Genomic DNA, 26678 nt, shown 5'->3' with positions numbered 1-26678 from the left:
GACGCGCAGGCTCAGTGGTTGTGGCGCACGGGCTTAGTCGCTCCGCGGCATGTGGGATCTTCCCAGACCAGGGCTCGAACCCGTGTCCCCTGCATCGGCAGGCAGATTCTCAACCACTGCGCCACCAGGGAAGCCCACATACCACTTTCTTAAACTCACACATTAAAGTGTGAAATGACACGTAAGATTCCTTAGGAAGTTCTCACTTACCTTCATTTCGATAACAGTTTGCAGAGCTTTAGTTTTGGCAGAATCGGGGGCATTCTCCAATCTCCGATGCATCTCCTATACAAGAGAAGCAAAAAAGAGAGTAAGTGTCCTCCTTTTCACTGTCATTTTTTCAAGAGGGGAGTGGAGAGGCGAGGGAGTAGTAGTTACATGCAAAGATGACTACCCCGGCCTTGTAAGACACTCTGATCCACTTTCTGTCTTCCTGACCTTTCCCTGTGGACCGGGGAGCACACAGACTGCATTCAGGCTAAGGGGTACAGGCGGGTCCCCGTCTCTGCACACCTGGTTATACACGGTAAGTCACACAGACCCCAGCCACCACAAGAGGGGAAGCTCCGGCACATCCCCAGGTTGTGTGTCACTCTTCCACAGGACTCCAAGACATATCATCAGAACTCCAAACAATCCAAAAAGGGGATTAGAAATAGTCCCTTTTTAAAAGGAGAAATCAGGACTTCCCTGGTGGCGCAGTGGTTAGGAATCCGCCTGCCGATGCAGGGGACATGGGTTCGAGCCCTGGTCCGGGAAGATCCCACATGCCACGGAGCAGCTAAGCCCGTGTGCCACAACTACTGAGCCTGAGTGCCACAACTACTGAAGCCCACGTGCCTAGAGCCCGTGCTCCGCAACGAGAAAGGCCACCGCAATGAGAAGCCCTGCTCACTGCAAAGAAGACCCAACACAGCCAAAAATAAATAAATTTATTAAAAGAAAAAGGAGAAATCAAAGTAGCCACAGTCCGCACTGCACAAAACAACTGAAAGCATTTGTGTCGACAACCTCCTTTGCATAGCATCCTCCCCCAGAGCAACAACCACCGGGCGACCTACGATGGAAATCTCTCTCCAGAGGGGCTACAATCAGAAAAAAAAAGAAGGTAAGACTGCTGAACAAGTTTCCTGAACAGTCTACAGGTAGCAAATGGCAGAAAAACATAGCTATTTTTTTCAATCCAAATGTCAGTGCGTTCAGGATCAGAAAGGAAGGAAGGAGATGGCAGAATATCACAGTTAGGGTCTTCAAGGACCACCCTGAAGTTACCAGACCTCCTCAGGCTATTTTCTTGTCAGATTCTGTGAATGTCTCTGAGTCAGCCAGTACTTCCAGAGTACCCTGGTACAGCCCCTAGTGATGGCAGAGAATACAGATGGATATTTTCCATCTGAACAGTGCTGGTGAAATTCTAGCCCTGCCCTCTGCTCTGCCCATTTGACATGTATATAGATGTTTACTAGGTCACTCAAACTTATTTCATCCAAAACAAAACTTGTGATTTTCTCCTCTTTAACCTAGCCCCTCCTCTGAAGACTGATGAGTCTTGCCCATCTCCTTAAATGGCATTACCCTCCCGGTGGTTCAAGCCAAACAGCACAGTGTCTCCTTTCATTCCTCCCACATCTTCACTTCCTACCACCTTCTAGAGCAGGTCCTAATTGTTCCAGCTTCAAAAGGTTTCTTGAATTTATCATTTCACTCCACTTCCAGTCTAGTTTAAGCCTAGATTACTACAACAGCCTCGAGTTAAGTTTCCTTTCATTTCCTCTGTCCATTTTAAAGAAAGCAATGGTGTACTCTAGATAAAGCATCAACAAATCATGGCAATAGTCTGTTTTCAATCCTTCAACGAGTTTCCTATTTACTTCTCACCCTCTACAAGGTCAACACAATCTGATCATAACAGACAGAAGGCTAGCCCTCCTGTCATAAACTATGTTAAAATTAGACAAAAATGCATAAAGCAACTGTTTTCAGACACTGGAAAACAAGCAGCACAGGAGTATGATCCTTGAGAGAAGAGAAACTAACAAGGTTATGGTCCGGACTTGCTATCCAATATGTGATGCAGGGAGAGGAAGACCAAACAGAAAACAGCAGTCCCGCAGAGCTCAGAAGACAGATCAGTGGGTAAGAGTCCCAAAGACAGGAGAAATGTGCAGAGCAGAATGACAGAGAGGAAGAAGCTAGCCAGAAAAGCAGCAGTGTCTGATCTGACAGGGGTCCCCTGGAGTCTCTGACCAAATACTAAGCCTGCATGTACAGGGAAAGACTCCACAGTGTCAAAGAACAACTACTGGGGACAGAACAACTACCAGAGAGCTATGAGTTGAGCAACTACCTGAACTCACATGGGGCTGGGAAGAATTCAAGCTCCAAAGAGCCAGAGTGGAGAGAACATCAGAGGCACTGAGCAGAGACACCAGAAAGGCCACGTCTTAGGAGTAGAGACAGTCTAGCCTTGGAGGGAAGGCTACCTAGACTAGAGCCAACAGAGTGTAAAAGCAAGTCTCCTTAAGGATCGAGTTAATCCACAATTAACCCCTGCAAGATAAAACACTTCATTAAAACAGTAAAATGCAGAACACATTAATCCAGGACAAAATCTGAACACATTAGTTCAGGCCATAATCACCTCTCACCTGCATTAAAACAACAAACTCATCAGTTACCCCCCAGCCTCCAGTTTGTCCACACTGGATCTATTCCCTACACTGTAAACAGGTGATAAATTGGGCACACAGATATTTAATAATATGTTTAATAAATGACTGAAAACTTTAAAATGTAACAAAAATAAAATGAATCCTGCTAACTGTAAATAATCATCACCTCTTAATAAAGTCCTCTAACCTACACTTCACATTTTTCACTTAATATTTCTGTATCTACTAGAAATACTAAAACTGCATTTCTTTGAAATATCTCACAATTCAGACCCTGAACTAATTTCATATGATGTCTTTCCCATTATCTACTTCCAAATTAGGGAAATTTCCAAATGCTTTACAGTGAAACTATTACAATTTCATTTTAAACTCTAGCAAGCATATCAGCAATATATAAGGAAAGAAATCCATTTGAATAAAAAAAAAAATCCTCCTCTGCTAAGGAACTAGGGTGCACTTTAAACCATTCGCAGGCATAAAGCTTTCCTGTTAAGATCCTGTAAAACCTATCAGTCGTAACAGATCTCCATTCAAAGGCCTGCGCATTAAAGCTCATTATGAACATATCCTGCAGTCAGTGGGCTGACAAACTCCCCTTTCCCAGAGAGCACATCGAGCCTCTGACTCCTGCACTGTTCATAAAGGGAGAGGACTCTGGGAATAAAAAAGAATGTACCATTCAGACAAAAGTAAGAAGTCGAATGTGCTAGTGCTTGCTTTATTTCGCTCTTTTTAGCCTGAAAATTTTCACTCTACACAAATTAAAGAAAGCCCAGAGATTCATACAGGTAGAATTATCTGGATCTTGTTATACTGTCAACTGTGGTACACGGTAGAAAATGTGTTCAGTTCCTCTCACTGATTTAATAAAGAATAATGACTAGAGAAAGAAAACAAACAAGTTAGGAACAAAATTTCTCCGTTGTTAGTAGTTTCTTTCTTTTTAAAAGTAGTCAACATTTACTTACACAACTGAGAGAAAGGAGCATTTGTGACTGAAAAGTAGTACTTATGTCTGAAATTTCTTTCTTTCAAGTTTCAGGTTTTAGCCTCCAGCACCCTTGGTTCAAGGGTAGATGTCTCTTCAGCAGATTTCAATCCTCCACACAAGTTCTGGGCTTACTGTACTCCACACGGAGACGTGAAGAAGGAACCCTCACTACTCCTCCTGTACCTCAACTCCGCCGTTGTCAGACAGCACTGCACTTTGACCCTTTACCATCTCAAGTAACGGCATGCTTCTGAGAAAACATATCTTCCTGTCAAAATGGCAATAAGGTATAAATGACACACCAAAAAAAAAAAAGATGAGGAAGGATAACCTGAATCAGTAAGTTATGCGATGCAACTGTTCACACTTTCCAAAATCACTAGGAAAGGGAAAACTAACTAGGGACCCTTTTTCTTTTTTAATTCTTCCTACTCTTTGTCCAAGGTTTCTATTTTTTTTCTATATATGTTTATTTCTCTTTTTTTCCCTCTAACCTCCTCTGCTTTTACCTTACAATTGCCAAAGATACAGACAGGCATTCTTCAGACATGTTAGAGCCAAAATTCCTAGCCTAGGACCTAGTTAAAGAATAGGGTTGTTGTTTTTTTTTTAAACATCTTTATTGGAGTATAATTGCTTTACAATGGTGTGTTAGTTTCTGCTTTATAACAAAGTGAATCAGTTATACATATACATATGTTCCCATATCTCTTCCCTCTTGCGTCTCCCTCCCTCCCACCCTCCCCATCCCACGCCTCTAGGTGGTCACAAAGCACTGAGCTGATCTCCCTGTGCTATGCGGCTGCTTCCTACTAGCTATCTATTTTACATTTGGTAGTGTATATATGTCCATGCCACTCTCTCACTTTGTCACAGCTTACCCTTCCCCCTCCCCATATCCTCAAGTCCATTCTCTAGTAGGTCTGTGTCTTTATTCACGTCTTGCCCCGGGGTTCTTCATGACCTTTTTTTTTTTTTTCCTTAGATTCCATATATATGTGTTAGCATACGGTATTTGTTTTTCTCTTTCTGACTTACTTCACTCTGTATTACAGACTCTAGGTCCATCCACCTCACTACAAATAACTCAATTTCATTTCTTTTTATGGCTGAGTAATATTCCACTGTATATATGTGCCACATCTTCTTTATCCATTCATCTGTCGTTGGACACTCAGGTTGCTTCCATGTCTGGCTAGTGTAAATAGAGCTGCAATGAACATTGTGGTACATGACTCTTTTTGAATTATGGTTTCCTCAGGGTATATGCCCAGTAGTGGGATTGCTGGGTTGTATGGTAGTTCTATTTTTAGTTTTTTAAGGAACCTCCATACTGTTCTCCATAGTGGCTGTATCAATTTACATTCCCACCAACAGTGCAAGAGGGTTCCCTTTTCTCCACACCCTCTCCAGCATTTATCGTTTGTAGATTTTTTGATGATGGTCATTTTGACTGGTGTGAGATGATATCTCATTGTAGTTTTGATTTGCATTTCTCTAATGATTAATGATGTTGAGCATCCTTTCATGTGTTTGTTGGCAATCTGTATATCTTCTTTGGAGAAATGTCTATTTAGGTCTTCTGCCCATTTTTGGATTGGGTTGTTTGTTTTTGTGATATTGAGCTGCATGAGCTGCTTGTAAATTTTGGAGATTAATCCTTTGTCAGTTGCTTCGTTTGCAACTATTTTCTCCCATTCTGAGGGTTGTCTTCTCATCTTGTTTATGGTTTCCTTTGCTGTGCAAAAGCTTTTAAGTTTCATTAGGTCCCATTTGTTTATTTTTGTTTTTATTTCCATTTCTCTAGGAGGTGGGTCAAAAAGGATCTTTCTGTGATTTATGTCATAGAGTGTTCTGCCTATGTTTTCCCCTAAGAGTTTGATAGTGTCTGGCCTTACATTTAGGTCTTTAATCCATTTTGAGTTTATTTTTGTGTATGGTGTTAGGCAGTGTTCTAATTTCATTCTTTTACATGTAGCTGTCCAGTGTTCCCAGCACCACTTATTGAAGAGGCTGTCTTTTCTCCACTGTATATTCTTGCCTCCTTTATCAAAGATAAGGTGACCATATGTGCGTGGGTTTATCTCTGGGCTTTCTATCCTGTTCCATTGATCTATATCTCTGTTTTTGTGCCAGTACCATACTGTCTTGATTACTGTAGCTTTGTAGTATTGTCTGAAGTCAGGAAGCCTGATTCCTCCAGCTCCGTTTTTCGTTCTCAAGATTGCTTTGGCTATTCGGGGTCTTTTGTGTTTCCATACAAATTGTGAAATTTTTTGTTCTAGTTCTGTGAAAAATGGCAGTGGTAGTTTGACAGGGATTGCACTGAATCTGTAGATTAAGAGTAGGGCTTTTAAACCTCAAACACTGCTGCAAATCTTAACATGAGAGCAGTTGTACTAAACAAGGTTTGTTGACTAAAATATTATAGAGACAAAAATTAACATACGTGTAAATGTTTTAAAACAAATTACTATTTTAATTTCTTTTTTTTTTTTTTTTTTTTTTTGGCCATGTCTTGCATCATGCGGATCTTAGTTCCTAGACCAGGAATCGAACTCGTGGCCCCTGCAGTGGAAGCGCGGAGTCCTAACGACTGGACCGCCAGGGAATTCCCAACAAATTAGTATTTTATTCATCACAATAGGATCTACATTTCAAAAAAAACAGGAGCACATATAGAACTGAAATATTTATTCAGCCTATAGACAATGCTTGGTATGCATATGGATAGCCAATCCAAAAATTCCATAGCCAATTCAGGTATGTTCTGCCGACAGACTGAGAACCAAACTTTGGTGTATCACAGAATCACCTGTAAAGCCTGTTAAAACCCCATACGCCTGGCCCCAGGCACTAACCACGTCTTGACTGTAGTTCAGTATGTGTCCAATAGATGTCTTCACGCTTCTATCCACCAAAGGAAAGGCACCCCAGTAAACAATACAAAGTCTAACAATAAGTCACGTAACAATGTAATTTCAGTACAAACAGAAAATACAATGCTTAATTTAATTTTTGTTTTTCTTCTTTGGCTTTTATTTGGGGGAATTATTTACCTGCTATCTACAGAATCATGTTCATAAACAAAATGGAAAACTAATCACAAATGTTCCTGGATATGAATGCCATTTTAATGTTACTGTATTTCATCAAATCTAAGATGCCACTGATTGTAAGGTAAACCACTGTTTAATGTGCTGGAAAGAAAAGAAGGAAATGCCTCCAAATAAACCATGACCCAAGCTTCTATCATTCAGAATTTTTATTTTATACTGATTGCAAGACCCTTTTTTACTTATTTAACCATAAAGTTTTAATCATATATCATTTTGAACTGTTATATAACTTTCTCCATACCAATAACTGTTTCAATGCTGGTTCACAGCATAATATTACTGAAGACATACTGAACAACAGCTAAAGTTAACATGAGAAATAGCAACAACGCTCACAACATTGACTAAAATGAGCAGCTGTTAACTGTTTGTGAGTACACAGGCAAACAAATCAAGCAGGACTGTGGCCTTGCTGACAGAGATTTTAAGATGCCATCAACGATAAGACTTATTAACTCAATTTCATACTGTTGAGATGGGAAAAACTATGAGTCTTGGAACTGATGAAAACCCGCTTTTTTAAAAGATGGACAATAATCCAATAATAATAAAACCTATGGATATCCCAGTGTTGCCAGCTCTCAATTCTTTCTGACTTTCTTGACACACTAGTGATATAATGCACAATAGCCATTTCAAGTCACCACTCACACAACCTAGAGTTGTTAAGTTCTTTATTAGACTTCCTTGTTCACTCGTAATTCTCCCTCCCCCATTTATTCTCAACACACCCAGAGTAGATTTTAAAAGCTAAACTAGATCACTCCCTTGATTAAACATTGGCGCAGTTTTCTCTTGCACTTTGAATAAAATTGTTGCATTACCTGCAGGGATCCTGAAGGCAAGTGCTTTGTCTCCTAGAGGGCATGGATTTTTGTTTTGTTCACTGCTACTATATTTCCCTGTGCTCTGCACATGGGTTAGTGCCCAATAAATATCTGATGAATGCAATCAATGACTCTGGCCCTGGCTACCTCTTCAACCTCTCATCTCATGCCTGTTTTCCCCTTAGACAATATGCTTTTGTCCTCTAGTCTCCTGGCTGTCTCCTGAAAACTTCTCATCGGGCCTTTGAAACTGTTAACCTTCTTCATGAAATGATTTTACCCAAATGCTCAGCAAGACTGTTTCAACTTTCTTCAGATCTCCCTTAAAGGGCACCTCCTCAAAGATGCTTACCCTGTTTATCCCCTCTCCCAACATAATTAGACTCAACTAATTTATTTCCTCTCATAATTATCAGTTTATTGTCTCTCACCAAAGATTTTTAAGTTCTAGGAGGGCACAGACCATGTGTTCTGACATGAAAAATGTATACCCAGCGTGTATCCCAGGGTCACATACATTCTAGAAGCTCAATGGATGTTTGTTGAGTAATGAGCAAAGAAAGGCTGTGGCGAGTGCCTCTAGCACCTTGTCACGCTGGAAACGAAACAGTAGAGCCACATGTTACAAAGCTTTACTCCAAATTACCATTTTAGCTTCTGTTACCTGTATTTTCTAACATACACAAATTTAATTGTTTAAGCCTCTTGCAATGGCAATAAAAGATTCTTTCCTGTCTCAAGATTGTATTAAGACCTTTTTCTTACATTCTCTTCTAGTGTTGTTATTTTTTAACAAGTAGCTCTTTATTTCATCTAGAACTTAATTTGATGTAACTATGTACTGTTTTCCAAGTAGATGGCGATTATTCCCAAACATGTATCATATGCTTAAAACTATATTATTTCTGGGTTCTATTCTGTCTCATCAATCTAGCTATCTATTACTGTGCCAGTACCACACATTTTAATATCACTGCATTTAAAACACATATATCATGAGCTGCTTAAACAAGTGTTCCCGCACTGTTCTTCTTGCAAAGAAACTGCAACATCATTTGGGCACGTGTCAAGAATATTCCTATTGGGATTACATTAAATTCACAGAGTTGGGGGAAAGCAGCATCTTTATATTAATGTTCCCATCTACATTGTAATGAAAATTTAGCCCTATCCTTTCCATTACCATTACTGATATTATTTATTCCATTTTCCTTATCTAACAGCACTGCGTAACACTTCCAGAATAATGTAAATACTGATGAACAGTATCTTTGCCTCTCCCTAACTTTAATGGATGCGTCTTAGTATACGTCAGAGTAAGCACAATTCTGGCTACTGGTTTAAAATATGTTTATAATACACATTTACTGAGTTGTTTTATTTAAATCATGCTATAAAAGTATCATTCAATTCTTATTTTTAGTTCATTTGGTTTAGTTTTCAAAGTGTCTAACATTTTATCTAATGTCTTTGAGATAGCTATCAAACACGACAAGGTTATCTTTTCCTTTCACCTATTACAAATTATAACTGTGAATGACATATTGAGCCATTCTGGATTCCTAGAATAAACTCCTTTTGGTCAGAATATTATCCTTTTATCATAATGCTGATTTTATCTGCCAATATCTTATTTATAACTTCTATACCTAAACTCATAAGCAAAACTGGTTTGGGGTTTTAGTTTGTTTTCTAGCCTTTGTTAGGTTTTAGTATCCAGTTGTCACACTGGAGAAAAAAGAATTGGAAAAGCTATCCTTCTTTCTGTAAGCTCCAGGCTTAAACTTATTTCCCTACATTTCAACTTATTCAACCAACATTTCTTGAGTACCCACTGTGCATTTGTTAGACACTGACAAGATAAAATTTCATATATATATATATATCTCTACATCCTTGGTGCAAAAAATTAAGTGAACAATGAAGAAACACACATGGAAGTATACTATAATATTACTGGCTCATCTACATATATGTATAGAGCTGCACAAGGAAGACTTCACAGAAGAACTGAAATTTGAGCTAAGTCTTGAAGGCAAGTAGGAGAAAAAGAAAGGAGAACCAGCATTCTAAACATGGGTTCCTGAAGCAATCACTTCTACTTGCTCTTAAATAATTTTAATCCATAGGACTGTGTTTCCTGTAAGATGACGCTACATTACTAATGGCAACTGGAATTGTGTATTGATACAACTAACAAGGCCTATATTTCTTTCCACATTATGTTCAGAAGTGGGACTTAATATTTGTAGAGCTTGTTACTTCAAAATTAGTCTTAAATTCATGTTTTTTCCTACTACTTGTTCAAATTCACCATATTTCTGGTTGTTCTCTGCCAGAATAACACTGTGGCTTTTCATAATCCTTAACTATTCACTATTTATTAATTCCAAAACTCAAAAATAAATGGGCACAGGTTGAAATATTCAGAACAGAAGGAGTAAAAACATAACATTCAAAGTTCATCATGATGCTGGTAGGGTTTTCATGCTGCATGCTATTTGAGATGATTACACCTTCTCTTACAATGTTCTATGGCCAGGCTCCAGGTTACCTCATTAAAATATAAACTCTTTAAAGTAAACTGAAAGAAACTCAGGATGGTGCCTACAACACAGTAGTTGATAGAAAATTTTCTAAAACAATACAGTCCAGTAATTTGAAGATTGTAACGTACATAGCTGCAGATTAACCGTAAAAATACAGTATATGCTTCTGGGAGGATAAACTGGTCCAATCACTCTGGGAGACAAGACTGATATTCAGAGTTTTGAAAACGTACACACCCTGAGCAAATTCATTTCTGGAAATTTATGCTAAAGAAAAAAATTAATGTACAGGGATATATGGTTAGGGATATTCAGTGCAGCACAGTTTTATAATAATGAAAAATTAACAGTAGTCTAAATTCTCAACAGTAAGAAATATAAATAAATGCAACAGAACATTATAAATTCAACTGAAATTACAAAACTCTACATGTACTGACAAAGAAAGACGTTCAAGACAAATTATTAAGAAAAGCGGGTAACATTACATTATGCATCGCTGCACTACCTAATACAGTAGCCACTACCTACACAGAGATACTTAAATTTAAATTTGATTAATTAAATTTAATTTTAAATTAGTTATATTTAAATAAAATTTAAAATTCAGTTCCTCAGTCACACTAACCACATTTCAACTGCTCAACAGTCACATGCAGCCAGTGGCTACCATATAATGCAGACAGCAGATACAGACCGTTGCCATCATCAGGGGAAGTTGCTGTTTTGCTGCTTTTAACCGTCTTCCTCACCCTTCATTTAAAAAGGGATTATTCAGACTGGCACTACAATAGTTCTGAGATTTTTTTTCCCCCTATCCAAATGTGAAAATTATCTGAAGACTCTGACCTCATTAGAGAAGTAGAGCTGTCATTTTTTTTTAATTCAATGTAAGATGAATTCTTCACTTAAGCTTTCTTAAAATGAAGCATTACATAGAAAAGTGAAAAATTATCAGTGGTCACAGTGGTCAGCTAAAGTCTGAGTTTCCTCTCTAAACATAAGTGACAGCATACCTCTGTATCATTCCCTCTAGCTGTGCCTCCAGGGCAGCAAATAATTTTTATCACGGATCTTTTACAGCAAGGCAACAGTTTCCATGGAAACCACAGGGCAAACATCCATTACTGCTGCCTAGGACTTTATAAGCACACCGAAACTGAGGGAATCGCTTACTTTCAATTATTAATATTTTAAAATTGAGCAGTAGTTAGCTACTCTAATTCTGGTTTTGTTGTGTGTGTCTCTATGAACAAATCAATAGATGAGTAACAAATCAAGAAAATTCTGTGCCCCTCTAGCAACAAAATGAGTCTACAGAAATCAGGAGGGGGAAAAAAAAACCCCAGAAAGGTATTAAACCAGCATACATACCAGCCAATGTCATCTCATACAAGACAGCAAATCAGAACAGAAATCAGTGCAGAACTTAGGTAAGAAAGAAGAAATTCCCTTGCACTAGCTCAGGAGAGGATATAAATTTATCTAGGTCAAAATGCTGACTAATCAGGAAAAAAAGACAGTCATAACAACTGAGAAAGTGGCCACTCACCTCTCTCAACAGAGCGTTCTCTTTTTCCTTCTGCTCCAAAAGGCTTTCGAGGTGGTGGACATGCATCTCTGCCTCTGCCAGTCTCCTTGTTCTCTCATGGTCCTCCTCAGTAGCCTTAGCAGAAAGCCCCTTGCTCTGCAACATCTCCAGAAGCTTCTTGATGGATTCGTCCCGAGCGTTCAGGGTTTGCTTCTGAGTCTCAATCCGCAGCTCCATCTCCTCCAGAGTCTTTCGAAGGAGGAACAGCTCCTTGGCCTGCCGCTCATGCTCAGTGTGCAGCCTCTGAAAGTTCTCCTCCGTCAGCTCTGCCACGCAAGGCTCACCAGTCCTACTGTTACTGTCCTGTTGAAACAGCTGGTTCAGGTCCCTCTGGATCCGCAATTCATCCTGGAGAGCCTGGATTGTCATTTGCATGTGCTGGTATAAAGACAAAAAAGAAAACCCAAATGAGCTTTCCTCCTCAAGTAGCAGAAACAAAGCAGACTACGGGGAGTGAGAGAGCAGCTACCACAGCTCTCAGAACCCTGCATTTAGCAAATGAGGATTCACATTATTCCGTTTTACACTGTCTTTAAAAATGATTGAGATAATCTGTAAAATGTCAGTAATTTAATTTGTGTTTATTACCAACAGGAAACAAGGTAAGTCTGGCAGCTCCTCACTTTGCTTGACTAAATAAAGACACTGTTCAAGATTAACAGAAGGTATTACATGGAACTGAAGGTGAGGAGAGGGGAAAGGCAGGGGAAACCTATAGGAATACGGACACATCATACAAAAAATTTCACCAAAAAACACAAAGGATGTCAAAATACAAAATGACTTTTAAGTGTTTTACAATTAAGTTAGCACATTAAATAATAAACATAAGAGTGCATGCCAGAATGTGCTTAGCACTCCTTATGTGTTAATTCATTTAATCCTCACTATAACACATGTACTATTATTTGAATTTTATTGATGATGACACCAGGCATACAGAGACTTAAATAACTCACCCCAAGATCACACAGTAAGTAATAGAGCTGGCATTCGAATTAAAGCAATTCTCGCAGCCCACTGAAGCTAGTACCCAAAGGTAATTAGATAACTTGAAGCTTTAAAAACAAAAAAACAAAACACAAAAAACTGAGGCTGTGTGAGCTATTTATACAGAAGAAGATAACAATATAAGTGAGTAATTTGAGTAATTAAATGAAAATGTTAGTGCAGATAAGCTAGTAAAATGTTTCAGAGGGTATATCTTTAGCCTGTATCCCTAACGAAGGTATATGAACCTTTAATCTGAATGGATAAATTCTACAACATTATATAAAGAACCTAAAAGGAAGTTACATCAAGAATCATGTTTTTAGAAATGAAGAAGCAACAATAGAAAATCACCCTTTGTATTCAAGGTATTCAAGGTCTGGCAGTGTGCCGCAGTGGAAGGAAACTAACCCACAATCAGAAGACAGGAGTTTTAGTTCCAGCTCTCACACTAAAGAGCAACCTAATTTGGAACACATTGCCATCTTTCTGGGTTTCAGATTCCTCATATTTAAAGTGAGGATATAAATGCCTGCACCATCTTTTCACAGAGCTAATAATATCATTGAAATCTTTGTGGCATATACGTTAAAACATACATTGTTTAAAATTTTTGGCAAACTGCAAAACAGCAGTAAATATCTCAAGGAAACGATCTAGCAAGTGTACAAAGACGCTCACTGTTGTTTATACCAGCGACAAAATTAGAAACAACCTAAATGGATATTAATAGGTGATGAGTTAAGTAAGTGAGAAATGTCCACCCAGTTTAATACTATGCGTCAATTTTTTTAAATGTAGATTTATATTTACTGATAAAAACTACAGTTACAACATATTAAGAGTAAAAAAGCAGATATATAATAGCAAGTATAGGATGATCGCGATTCTAATTTTTAAAAAGTATATACATGCAGAGAAAAGTCTAAAAGGATGCAAACAATTACCAGTATCTGGGTATGGGTAGACTTTACATTTTTCTTCATACTTTTTTGTACTATCTAAATCCCCTACAGTAAGCAAGTAATCAATAAAAAGGGACATTTTTACCTTTAAAAATAAGAGAAAAGACTTCAGAGATGCCTGCTTGGCTGTGTTCAATTTGCTACCACTTTGGTTAAAAGGGAGGGAACAATAAATATTTACTATTTATTATAAATAAAAAATATCATAAGAAATAAAAATACTTCTGTAATGTTACACAAGAAATAATTAATGATTATTTGGGGGAACGGAGGAAGGCAAGAAGGGAAGAAGGGAGGAACGAACTGGAATCACTGGGGGACAACATGTAAGAAAACTTTATTCTATTCCGCATAAAAATTTTTTTAACTGAGGTGTAACTGACATTGAAAATTTTTTAATAATAGCTTTATTGAGACATAATTCACACATACCATAAAGTTCACCGGTTTAAAGTGTGTAAGTCAGCAGTTCTCAGCATATTAAAAGTTATACACTGATCACTACTATCTAATTCTAGAACACTGCCATTACCCCTTAAGAGAAATCCCATATACATCTGCAGTCACTTCCCAGCCACTTCCCATCTTTCTCTCCTCCTAACCCTCCTCTTGAATTTGAACTAAATGTATGTACTACCCACCCAAAAATTAAATTAAAAAAAATGCCTAATGATATTTTTCAGCCTCAAAAAGGAAGGAAATGCTGACACACGCTGCAACATGGATGGACACTATGCCAAATGAAATAAGCCCATCACAAAAGACAAATATTGCACGAGTCCACTTACATGAGGTCCCTAGAGCAGTCTACCTCACAGAGACAGGAAGCACAAGAGTGGTTGCCAGGGGCTGGGGAGACGGGAGACAGGGAGTGACTGTTTGATGGGTGCAGAGATTCAGTTTTACAGGATGAAAAGAGTTGTGGAGATGGATGGTGGTAATGGCTGCACAACAGTATGAATGTACCTTATGAACTGTACACCTGAAAATTGGTTAAGATGGTAAATTTAACATGGTGAATGTAAGCTGTATTTTACAACGATTTTAAACACTGGGGAAAAAATATGCCTGCCATAGAATTCCAATGTGTTGATATTAAATAATTTACTTATAACTATTGATAAATATTTAGTTTGGTTCTCATTTTCCACTATTATAACAGGCACCTTCACATGTATATCTCTGCACATTTATCCAGATTTTTCCTGGAGATAAATTCTGAAAGGTGGAATTCCTGGATCAGAGGGTATGCAGTTATGATTTTAATACACACAACAAATTATCTCTAAAAGGGTCTGTACAGATTTAAACTTCCACCAAACGATGTCTGAGCACTTTCCTATACCTTTGACAACTGGGTATTTTCTTTCTTCTCTTTCTTTTTTGGGCTTTTCTTTGATTACAAGTAAGACTGAATATCTATTCACGTATCTACAGGCGCTTTGTATTCCTTCCTTTGTGACTCATCTGTTCTTGTACTTTGCTCATTTTGTTTTGGGAACATTTAACCTTTCTCCTAATCCACTTTAAGATCTTTTTATTTTTGGAAAACAACCTTTTGCCTGCTGTGCATGTTACAAATATATTTCCAAATCTGTCATTTTTCTTTTAACATAGTTTATGGCAACTTAAATACAGAATTTTTTTAGTGCAAAGATAAGAACCTCTTCTTTTATAGTTTCTGGTTTTGGTATTATGCTTAGCAAGTAGTGAACTTTCAATTATGGCAGTCTTCAAACTCTTGAAAAGCATTGGCTTTTTCTTACGAAAAATAAATTCACAATAAAATTATCAGGTATTTGAATTCATGAATATGATTCTTTAAATAAATTTAACTACCCGCATCATGCTGTAAAGATTCTCAACAGTTGTTGGAGCTCAAAATCCTTAATAAAAAGATGTGTCAAAATGCTAATTCTCTGAAGCCTATAATCAACCTCCAGTTTCATTCTTTACCTTCAGAAGTCAAAAAATCCAAATAAATTCTGAGCAAGTTTATCCCACAGGGAAATATCAGAAGTTAAATTCAACAATGAAACTGATTTCTAGGTACAACTGTCCCTCCTTTTCTGGACACTCATCACCAAATTCATTCAAATCAGGAGAAACAGATGTTGACAACAGCTAACAGTCTCACATACACTTTAGCACTTGTGATTATACTAGTATGGCAAGCACTGTTTTGGTGAAGAAAGAAAATACAACGACTAATGTGCCCTGCTTCTTCAGCTCTGCTTGCACCCATTTTACTAGAATACAGAATTAAAATGATGCTCTGACTAGTAGCCGAGAAGGCTACACAGCAATTTTCTCCATTGAAATGGGAATCAGCACCCCTTCTTCAGGCTATATTCAAGCTAGATTCACTTTATAAAAATTCCTGCCAACTCCCCTGGGAGAAGAAAGAAGCAGCAGGCAATAAGCCAGGCTGCTCTTTCTCTAGCACATTCATACTGAAGATAAAGTGAGCATATCTGCACATATCACATTTACCATGAATGACCAAAAACGCATGCTGAATTTAGTAGGACAATCTCAGTTGTCAGATATTAGGAAAATTTCTATTTGGGAATTCTGCTCATGACACTCTCCAAAATGATCTCACACTTCTCACATTCCAAATTGTACACCAACACTCACTAGTCTACTTTTGCTCACTCTAACACTCAGCTTGAGCTGGAAGACTGGAAAAATAACTGCTTAAAATTTAGTCCAAGGGTTGTGCTAAAATTACACCAAGCTGTATCTCAATGAAATGGTAGGATGTTGTGAACAATAGTAATGAAAATTCTTAAATCTCTGATAGGGTTTATGATCATTTTTTAGAAAAATACATCTCAAAAACAACAAAAGATCACAACAATGTTTCATATATTTTAGACAAATATCAGAAGCTCTTCTGAGGCAAAACTTCCATTAGTTTCTCTGAACAAGAGAACGCTTTGATCCAGTTTATCCTGATTTCTAAAATGACAGAACCAAGGAGTCTAGAGCTATTTTTAGTTACAGAAAAAGAATATTATGGATACATGAAAATGGTCATCATCACAAACATTATACTGTATCCCAGAGAGTTCAATGCACTATTTGTCAAGATAACCATTAGAAAAAATACCAGTACTGCATCCTATTATGTTAAATTAAGAACGATTTTTTTTCTGAAACATGTAAATACATACATTGAGGAAACTTTATCAATGCAAGATGCAAAAGAGTTTATAATAATTCTTACTGACATCACCCAAGTCGATCCTCAGGCTCTGTGATGTTCTGATCTGTGCTGTACCGTATGTGTCCCTAAGAAGAGCACTTACCAGCCCAATCTGCAATTTATTTCTTTGTATCTGTCTTCAAGAAAAACTTTCTAGAACTTGGGACTTTCATCTTGTTACTCTAGGGCACGGCACAGTGTTTGGTATAGTAAGTGCTCAATAAATTTTTGATGAAAGATTGACAAAAACAAATTTTCACGCATTATTTTGAAAGTAAATGGCTACTGGATAGTAGATGCAAATCAAGTCCCTGGAAAATTATATCTTTCCCCTATAACAGAGAGAATTACTCTTATTCTGTAACAATTAGTTCCTTACCAGCTAACACAAAAAAAATTCTATCTCAAATACAAACTGGCCAAAATACTAATGCAATCCTAATTAAAAAAAAAAAAAGTTAATTATACACTCTGGATTTATTTGTGTTTGATCTGAAGTGAAGAGAAGCATTTTCAAATAATTAACTGTCAACAAGAATCTTTTATACTTTTAATACTATACAACATACACCAAAAGTGTAGGATAGAGTTCTTATCCAAAAACAGAGCTTACAAAGTGGTAAAACTTAATAGCTATATATACACACTCACACACCAGCACTATACCTTATTATAAATTTTAAATTAAGAATATTCAAGAACGAGAAATGGGACACATAAAAGCACTTACTATATATGCAACATACTCAAATGAAGTTTAGATTCTATAAGATCACTATGATTTGGATTCATGAATCTTTAATATGAAAAGAAAGTATTCTAATTTCTATCATTTTAGAAGAAACTCAAAGTTTTTTAATGAGTCTGAATCTCCAAGACTGAGACAAAGGAAGAGCCTCTAAGGTAGTTCATTTCGTCTGATCATTAGTCTAGTATTCTTTCCGTTGATTCTTTCAGTTGATGACAAGGATTTATTTTCTGTGCAGCAAAGCACACTGTAAACTCTCAAATATTAAACCAAAACCAAGTTCTCAGACTGATCTAAATAAACACCAGCAAGAGACATATTACAATGCAAAAAACAACCACACCAGAATTCAAATGGATAGATTAAATTGTTTAAATGAATGCTACTTTGAGCTTATTCTCCTCTAAAAAAGATATCAGAGTCAAGAAAATGAACAAGCAATTATTCCAGATTCCTAGCAGCTACTCTCTGCTACTGAATCCAGGAGAGAAAAAAGAACATCTGCCTTTATGCCAGCATAACCCAGAGGAGAAATTAAAGAATAAACAAAAATACTATCAAAATGGGGAAGTCCCGAGGTCATAATACATTCTATTACTGTGTGCTCATCAAGACAACAACTCAAGTGACAATAAACTGATTTTAGTACAAGTTCTAGAAATTCCAAATAGCTTTCAGTTACCCAAACTCCCATACCATTTACTTACCCCTTAGCCTCTACTTAAAGAGTATATGTATATGTATAACTGATTCACTTTGTTATAAAGCAGAAACTAACACACCATTGTAAAGCAATTATACTCCAATAAAGATGTTAAATAAATAAATAAAATATAAATAAATAAAGAATATCCTCTACCTGTTCCCTCACTTTCACTCCCAGCTAAATCCTACCTGTCCTTTCATCCTTAGATCAGGCATTATCTCCTCTAGAAAGCCTGTCTGACTCTCAAACTGAACAAAAGGCAGAAATAGAGAGGAAGGAATGGGTGGAGGGAAGAAAAGTACAGGAAGAAGAAAAGATAATATCCCAAACCAGATATTACAATAGTAAAAATATCATACTAAGCAATGTCAGGATTGAAGACGTCATTCCATTAAAAAATAACATCAAAATAAAAAATTTTTTTAGGGCTTCCCTGGTGGCGCAGTGGTTGAGAATCTGCCTGCCAATGCAGGGGACACGGGTTCGAGCCCTGGTCTGGGAAGATCCCACATGCCGCGGAGCAACTGGGCCCGTGAGCCACAACTACTGAGCCTGAGCGTCTGGAGCCTCTGCTCCTCAACAAGAGAGGCCGCGATAGTGAGAGGCCCGCGCACTGCGATGAAGAGTGGCCCCCACTCGCCGCAACTGGAGAAAGCCCTCTCACAGAAACGAAGACCCAACACAGCCAAAAATTAAAATAATAAATAAATAATAAATAAAAAATTTTAATAAAAAAAAATAAAAAAAATAAAAAATTTTTTTAACCTTAAAAGTAAAATCAACCAGCAGAGGGATCCTACAGTAACCATTTCCATAGTGTTTAACTTGAGAACGCTCAGTACTAACAAAGCAAAGGCAGAATTAAATACAAGGGACCATAAAGGTACTGTTCAGTCTAGCAGCATTTTAAGTATCAACCTCACTTCTTTCTTCATGCTCTACAACCCAAAAGTTTCAAGCACCTGCAACAGACGCCAATGAGGTTAACAAAATTCCCAGATTTAGTCCCTGAAATACTAGTACATAAATCAAGAAGAAGGGTAAAGAAAGAAGGGTTAAGCGATACCAATCAGCTGTGAACATGTTAAGAGCTAACCCTGGCAATGCTACAACTGGGAGTGGATTCAGCTGAATAAACACACACAGGAGGCGGCAGCTTGGCTGTTGGGGGGGGGGGGGGGTCCCTGCTGACATTCAGCTGCAGCGCATGGCATAAAGCTAACAGGGGCTAATGTCTGTGCCCCACAGAGCTATGTCAACACTGAAGTCACTGTGTGCCCAAAGCTTTCCAGAAGCTATAGAATTCCTTTTTCCTTTTTTTCCCCTCCTTTTCCTCCAAAGAAAGAGAAGAGGCAAGGAAGACTGATATTGAGAGTACAAAGAGATCATGACCTTACAATCTTACAGAAAAGCACTCGTGTACACTGTCATTGTTTAAGATGCTTTCACACACACTATCACTAAACTGTGTTAAATTGAAATGAAGCCCATCAAAATTATTTACATAAATAATTCTGTCTTGGGGAGAAAATAGCATAGAACATATGTGAAGAACATCAGCTAACCAGTATAAACCAACCAAATTACTCACATTTTCTTCAAGACTTACCTCTTTAATAATGGGCTTTCTTGTAAAAATCAAATCTACACTAGGCAACTGATAGACTACAATAGTCCACTGTTGTATTTTGTTCTAGAGATACTAAGACCAAGTGCAGTAAGACAAGAGAAGGAAATCAAAGGTATAAGAATTAGAAAGCAAGAAACAGTCATTATACAGAGATTGTAGGATGAAAACTCAGAAGAAATTACAGACAAAATATCTGTATAATTAAGAGTCCAGCAAGGGACTTCCCTGGTGGTCCAGTGGTTAAGAATCCACCTTCTAATGCAGAGGACGTGGGTTCTGCACCCCACATGCCACGGGGCAACTCAGCTCACGTGCCACAACTACAGAGCCCACCAGAGCCCACGCGCTCTGGAGCCCGCGCACCGCAACGAAAGATCCTGCGTGCCGCAAGGAATATCCCGCGTGCAGCAACTAAGACCGGACGCAGCCAAAAATAAAACAAATAAATAAATAAATATTAAAAAAAAAAAAGAGTTTAGCAAGCCTGGCACATATAAGATCAACATATAAAATTTAACTGCATTTCTCTACAAGGAACAAATCTTTAAAAAGTGTAATTAAAAAGAGAGAGAAAGAGAATCTTGATAAATAAAACCAAAAAAGCATCTGGGGATAATATAACAATAAAAAGTCAAACTATTACAGAGAAAATCATAATTGTTTCAAAAGCAAAACACCAAGGTATAAATATTATTTTTTTTGTATACAATCCCTTAATTTTTCCATGGCAACCATCAAATAAGGCATATCAAAGACTCTTTTGCACATGCTTCTGTAAAAATGTTAAGTAGATAAAAGAAATCTTTAAAAATTAATAAAATTTTTTTGAAAATCAATTTAGGTAGTAAACAGACAATACAAAAGATTGCTTCATGTTTTAGCAGCATGTTGAGAGGAAATAAAACCATATGGGATCTTCATGGGGTATTTAAAAGGAAAATACATTTGTTTTCTTGACTCACCAATTTTATCACATAAACTCCAATAAATACATGTGTTACCATTATTTTCATTTATCTCCTACATCCATATTTACTCATCACGTTGTATTTTCAATTTGAATACTTAGGTCTATGACCATAAAATCTTTCACTTCACTTCAGCTGACTGCATACTTTTAGGGGAAAGTTAAACATGCACTTACCCTATGACCCAGCGATTCCACTCCTAGATATTTCCGCAAGAGAAATAAAAACATGGCCACAAACACATCTGTATAAAAATGTTTACAACCGCTTTATTCATAAGAGCCAAAACTGGAAACAACCCCATCAACAGGAGAATGGATAAATTGATTATGCAATATCCATGCAATGAAAACTACTCAATATTAGGATGACTATGGATACATGCAACAACACGAATAAACTTAAAAAAAAAAAATATAGTACACTGAGCAAAAGGAGCCAAACACAACAGAGTACAGACTATATGGTTCCATGTATAGGAGGTTCTAGAGCAGGCAAAACTAATCTAAAGTGAAAGGAATTAGAACACTATCTATGTGCTGGGGGCAGGGAAAATACTGATTGGGAAGGAGCTCAAGGGAACCTTATGGGATGATGGAAATGTTCCATATCTTCGTAAGACTGCATTATACGACTACTGGCATTTGTCAAAACTCATGGAACTATGATACTGAAGATCCATGTATTTTGCTGTATGTAAACTATACTCCAACAAAAAATAAATATATTAAAAGAGAAAAAAGTAACAGATATAGGTCAGAAAAGGGAAAAGTAAATAAATATTCAAGAAAATTTCTTAACAAGTAGGAATGACTTCACTTAAAAGAAAGAAGGATAATTTAGTTGATTTTAAGAACACTTCCAGTTCCAACATGTATTATGCTCTATCACCTAATTCAATTGTAACCCTGCATTCTTAAAAAGGTTAGAGAAGAAAACAGAAGCTTGGGGCTACAGAGACTCATTCAAATATACAACGACGTATGGAAATCACCATCAACAATTTGCCTTATTTGCTTCAGATCTCTCTCTCTCTCTCCCCCACCCCTCACTGTTGCTTATTTAAAATTCACATAAGTGATGTCATCTGTTCTTGATTCTCTTTGCAAATTGCTCATGTTACTCAACATAATGTGTCTGAGAATGTAAACTAGTATAGCCACTATAGGAAACAGTAATGGAGGTTCCTCAAAAAATTAAAAGTAGAACTGCCATTAGATCCAGCAATTCCACTTCTGAGTTTTTATCCAAAGAAAACAAAAATAACTAACTCGAAAAGATATCCACACCCCCATGTTCACTGCAGCATTATTTATAATACCCAAGATATAGAAACAACCTAAGTGTCCATCAATGGATGAATGGATAAAGAAAATGTGGTGTGTATATCTATACACATATGTGTATAGATATACACAATGGGATATTATTCAGCCATAAAAAAAAATAAAATCTTACCATTTCGGGGGGGGAACCACAAGCCCACAGATAGAGAACAGATTGGTGGTTGCCAGGGGTGGGGGACAGGGAGTGGGTGAAATGGGTAAAGGGAGTCAAAAGGTACAAACTTCCAGTTATAAAAATAAATAAGTCCTGGGAATATAATGTACAGCATGGTGACTATAGTTAATAACACTGTATTACATATTTGAAAGTTGCTAAGAGAGTAGATCTTAAAAGTTCTCATCCCACGAAAAAAAAGTTCTTTGTAACTATGTGCGGTGATGGATGTTAACCAGACCCAATGTGCTGATCATTTTGTAATGTATCCCAATAGCAAAATATTGAAACTAATATAATGTTATATGTCAACAATACTTCAATTTTTTTAAAAAGTGTTTGAGATTTATCCACACTGATATACATAACTCTAGTTCATTCACTTTTATGAACTGTATAATACAGGTTTCACAATTCCTTATCCAAAATTCTAAAATCCAAAGAGCTTTAAAAAGACTAAATTTTTCTCCAAGCTTAATGCAAAACCCTGACTCAACTGCTATGAGGCTATTTACCATTTATTTATCCAATTTAATATGAATATTCCTAAGTTTTGCTACAGATTTAATATGTTTGATTACTGGGTATTGTCCAGATCCCAATGGGAGTATTACACAATATACAGTTTATATACTGGATTACCTTTCAAAATCTGAAAAAAATCTAAATTCCAACATACATGTGCCCTAAGTATTTTGGAAGAAAGGACTGTGTACTCATATTCCATTTTGTGAATAAATACCAACTTATCCACTCACCTACTTGAGGAACAGTTAGATGTTTTTCCACTTTTTCACTGTTACAACAAGCACATGTACACCTACCTGTCTCCTTGTGCACATGTGCAAAAGTTTCTCTCAAGGAGACATACAGAAATGAAACTGCCAGGTAGTAGAGCGTGTCTTCAACCTTACTGGTCATTTAAATGTACCTTTTTCAATTTACTATAAACAAGATGCATGACACAGATGATAAAAGGGAGCAGATATCCAGCCTATAACTTTCATATCTACAGAACCATTAATCATATAACACTTTCCATTAATCATAAAACCACTTTCCTAGAAGGAAATTTTTGGTGGAAATGGATTGGGTTGCTACTTAAAAAAAAAAAAAAAAAAGCTAAATGATTGTGCATTCAATTCCATCCATAAGGAATAAAGACACTGTTTTCAAAGAAAGTTATTACTTATGAAGCTACTTTAATTAGCAGAGCCCTAGTATCGCTGTAAGGCTTGAGAATTTTTTTTAAAAAGAAAAAACTCTGGGCTTCCCTGGTGGCACAGTGGTTGAGAGTCTGCCTGCTAGTGCAGGGGACACGGGTTCGAGCCCTGGTCTGGGAGGATCCCACATGCCGCGGAGCGGCTGGGCCCGTGAGCCACAACTGCTGAGCCTGCACGTCTGGAGCCTGTGCTCCGCAACGGGAGAGGCCGCGATAGTGAGAGGCCCGCGCGCCGCAATGAAGAGTGGCCCCCACTTGCTGCAGCTGGAGAGGGCCCTTGCACAGAAACGAAGACCCAACACAGCAAGCAAGCAAGCAAGCAATAAAAATAAATAAATAAATAAATAAATAAATTTTTAAAAAAAAGAAAAAGAAAAAATTCTATCCATAGTATCTTTTCTCTCTTAAAGAAGGAATGAGAGAAGAAACAGAAAAAGATTGGAAAGAATCCTAATTTCTCTCCGCTCACCCTATTTCCTAAAATGGCATCTTTCCCTGAGAATCCCCACAAAATACAGCTACTTTAATCTCAGTACCAAAATTTTGATGTCAAAGATTCCTATAAAAATGATCTTAGAGATAAGGACACTGAAAATCTGAAAGCAACAATAATCAACAGTTTCAAGAATTTCCTTTCTATCCCTTTCATATTTATTGGAAAATAAATAAATAAGCAGGCTTCTTTTTTCTCTCAGGTATTTGAGAAACAAAAAAGTAACACAGGGATACCTGATTCATTACTAATGTTTAAAATATTTTTAAACTAAATTTATGAATTGGGATAGATGCTTATATAATTCTTTTTTTCTGACAGCTTTTAAGAACACATTCTTTGATCCCCATATTATACGGAAAATTGGCTTTTTAAATAAAGCTACTTGCTTATTAACCCAAGGTATCTAAACAAAAACAAGAAAACTTAAATGAGAGGTTCACAAAGGAACATTCGATGACGTTAGTGAACCTAAAATATTTCATATTTCTTATACAGACTTAAGCAAAAGAAAATATGAATCCCAACGTATAGACAAGTGCCACAAAAACACAAAACCTACAGGAACACAAGAACAGCACTTTATCCTAGGCGGAAAAATGAACCCCTAGCCTATTTCAATACCAGAAGAATGATAGATTCTGAGAGGGCTCTGGCTACCTTGGCAGTTCTCTCCGTCAAGAACAAGAACTAGTAATTAACATGAAAGAGTCCATTTCAGACAATTCTGCCCACAAAGGAGGCAGTGCTGTTGAAAAATAAACTTAACCAAACATTGGAGAACAGAAAAAAAATACTGAAGTATAATCCCTCACTGACGGAAGAAAGATCTTTAGTTAGTAGCAGGCATTAAGCTCCCTGACAGAGATACAATGGCAGGTGGGTATAATAAACACGGTCTGTCTCCATATAAAGGCAGATAAGACAGATAACGGTGGATAAGAGAGTCATCAATCCCAACAGCAACAAAAATACACAATTATAACTGCAAACAGGGATAAAAGCTATAAATCCAAGGTAGTAAAAGATAAGAGAAGATTTGGGGGCTGGGTGAGATCTGAAGAATGAGTTAACTTCCATTAACTATTTAAAGACACAACACTTCTACTGTGAGGAGAAGACTACTTAGGTGAAGACCCTCAAGAAGGAGGGGGCACAGCACATTTGAGGGATTAAGGAGACTGAGCACCAAGGAAGTGTGACAAGAGTTTTGGACTTTAAGGGCAACAGGAAGCCCTGAAAAAGTTTTGAGCAGAGTATGATCATCTCTACCATCATCACTAATAGTGATGCCAGGCACATACTACCACATTTAATTCTTAGAACAAGTACATGAGGTAAGAATTATATAACCATTTTACAGATGAGGAAACTAAGGTTTGGAAAGACTTAGCAGCCTGCCAAGCTCACATAACTAGTGAGTGGTGGAGCCAGAATTCAAACATCACATGGGCATTTTCAAAAGCTCACACTGGCTGCAATGAGGCTGCACATCAGGGGGAAACAGAAAGACTGGGGAAAATTGGGAGACCACTGCAATAATGTCAGCCAACAGCGACATGACCAAACTATGACAGTGGCTGTGGGGTGGGAAAATGGATGGCTTACAGAAATACTTCAGAGGAAAAAGATCACCAGGATTTGACTGGCAGGGTGGGAAACGAGGGAGTGAAGCAATCAAGGAAAATTCTGAAGTTTCTGACTTAAACACCATGGACAAGTTGGTGGCACCATAAACAAAAATGGAAAAAAATAAGGAAGGACCAGAATTGAGGGGAAATCTTGAGCTGAATGTAATGTGCTTTTGAGATGTTGAGAAAAGGTTTGAGGGAGCAACTGGGCATGTGGGTCTGGAGCTTAGAGGAATGATATGAGCTAAAGATGTTAAGTGTGGAAGCTCTGATACACAGATGTTAACTGAGGCCAAGGTAGTGAATGAGCCTCCCTAGGAAAAGAAAACACAGCAAGAGGAGATAGTCATAGGACTGATTTAACATTAGATGGCAGGCAGAGGGTAAGAGGCGGGCAAAGGAGACAAGAGGAGCAGTCAGAGAAGTGGGTAGAAATCAGGAAAACAGTGTCACAGAAACTGAAAGAAGTTGCTAAGGACCCTTTCTCTAAGGGGAGAACACAGACCAAGAGAGATTTGGCTCTGGGTTCAATTCCTGGTTCCATCAGGATGACTTCAGTGAAGTTAACTAAATACTCTGAGCCTTAATTTATTAATCTATACTATGAACATTATGAAACTTAATCTACAGGGTTATTATAATAATTAGCAGTAAGACAGAACACCTATAACACTGTAAATTATCAATAAATGGCAGTTACTGTTGTTGCTCCTGTTTGTAAAATCAAAAGGTTTGGTTAGTGGCTTATTGAACCCAGCCCTGGGAAGCCCTAGGGGTTCTAAAGAACATCTTCAGGGAAAGCCTGGCAGGGCCACACTGGGGCATCTGGGCTCCCCAGTCCTGTCTCAATCAGAACAGCTTT

The 26678-nt window shown here is 37.5% G+C and overlaps 1 protein-coding gene across 13 annotated transcripts in view; it reads right to left on the bottom strand.

Moving 5' to 3' along the window:
* Nucleotides 1–26678, bottom strand: part of ERC1 (ELKS/RAB6-interacting/CAST family member 1) — a 424409-nt gene that overhangs the window by 327518 nt on the left and 70213 nt on the right. For all 13 annotated transcript variants that reach the window (XM_057555932.1, XM_057555938.1, XM_057555941.1 and 10 more), the window contains 2 exons: nucleotides 11714–12130; nucleotides 211–285 (listed from right to left, as the gene is read on the bottom strand). In XM_057555932.1, the coding sequence (XP_057411915.1) occupies nucleotides 211–285; nucleotides 11714–12130 (492 nt within the window). The remainder of the gene's footprint in view (nucleotides 1–210; nucleotides 286–11713; nucleotides 12131–26678) is intronic.

This window comes from Balaenoptera acutorostrata, chromosome 11, assembly GCF_949987535.1.
Source record: "Balaenoptera acutorostrata chromosome 11, mBalAcu1.1, whole genome shotgun sequence".
Taxonomy (NCBI): Eukaryota; Metazoa; Chordata; class Mammalia; order Artiodactyla; family Balaenopteridae; genus Balaenoptera; species Balaenoptera acutorostrata.
The sequence above is the reverse complement of the archived record's forward strand: the minus strand, read 5'-3'. Positions and strand labels throughout refer to the sequence as shown.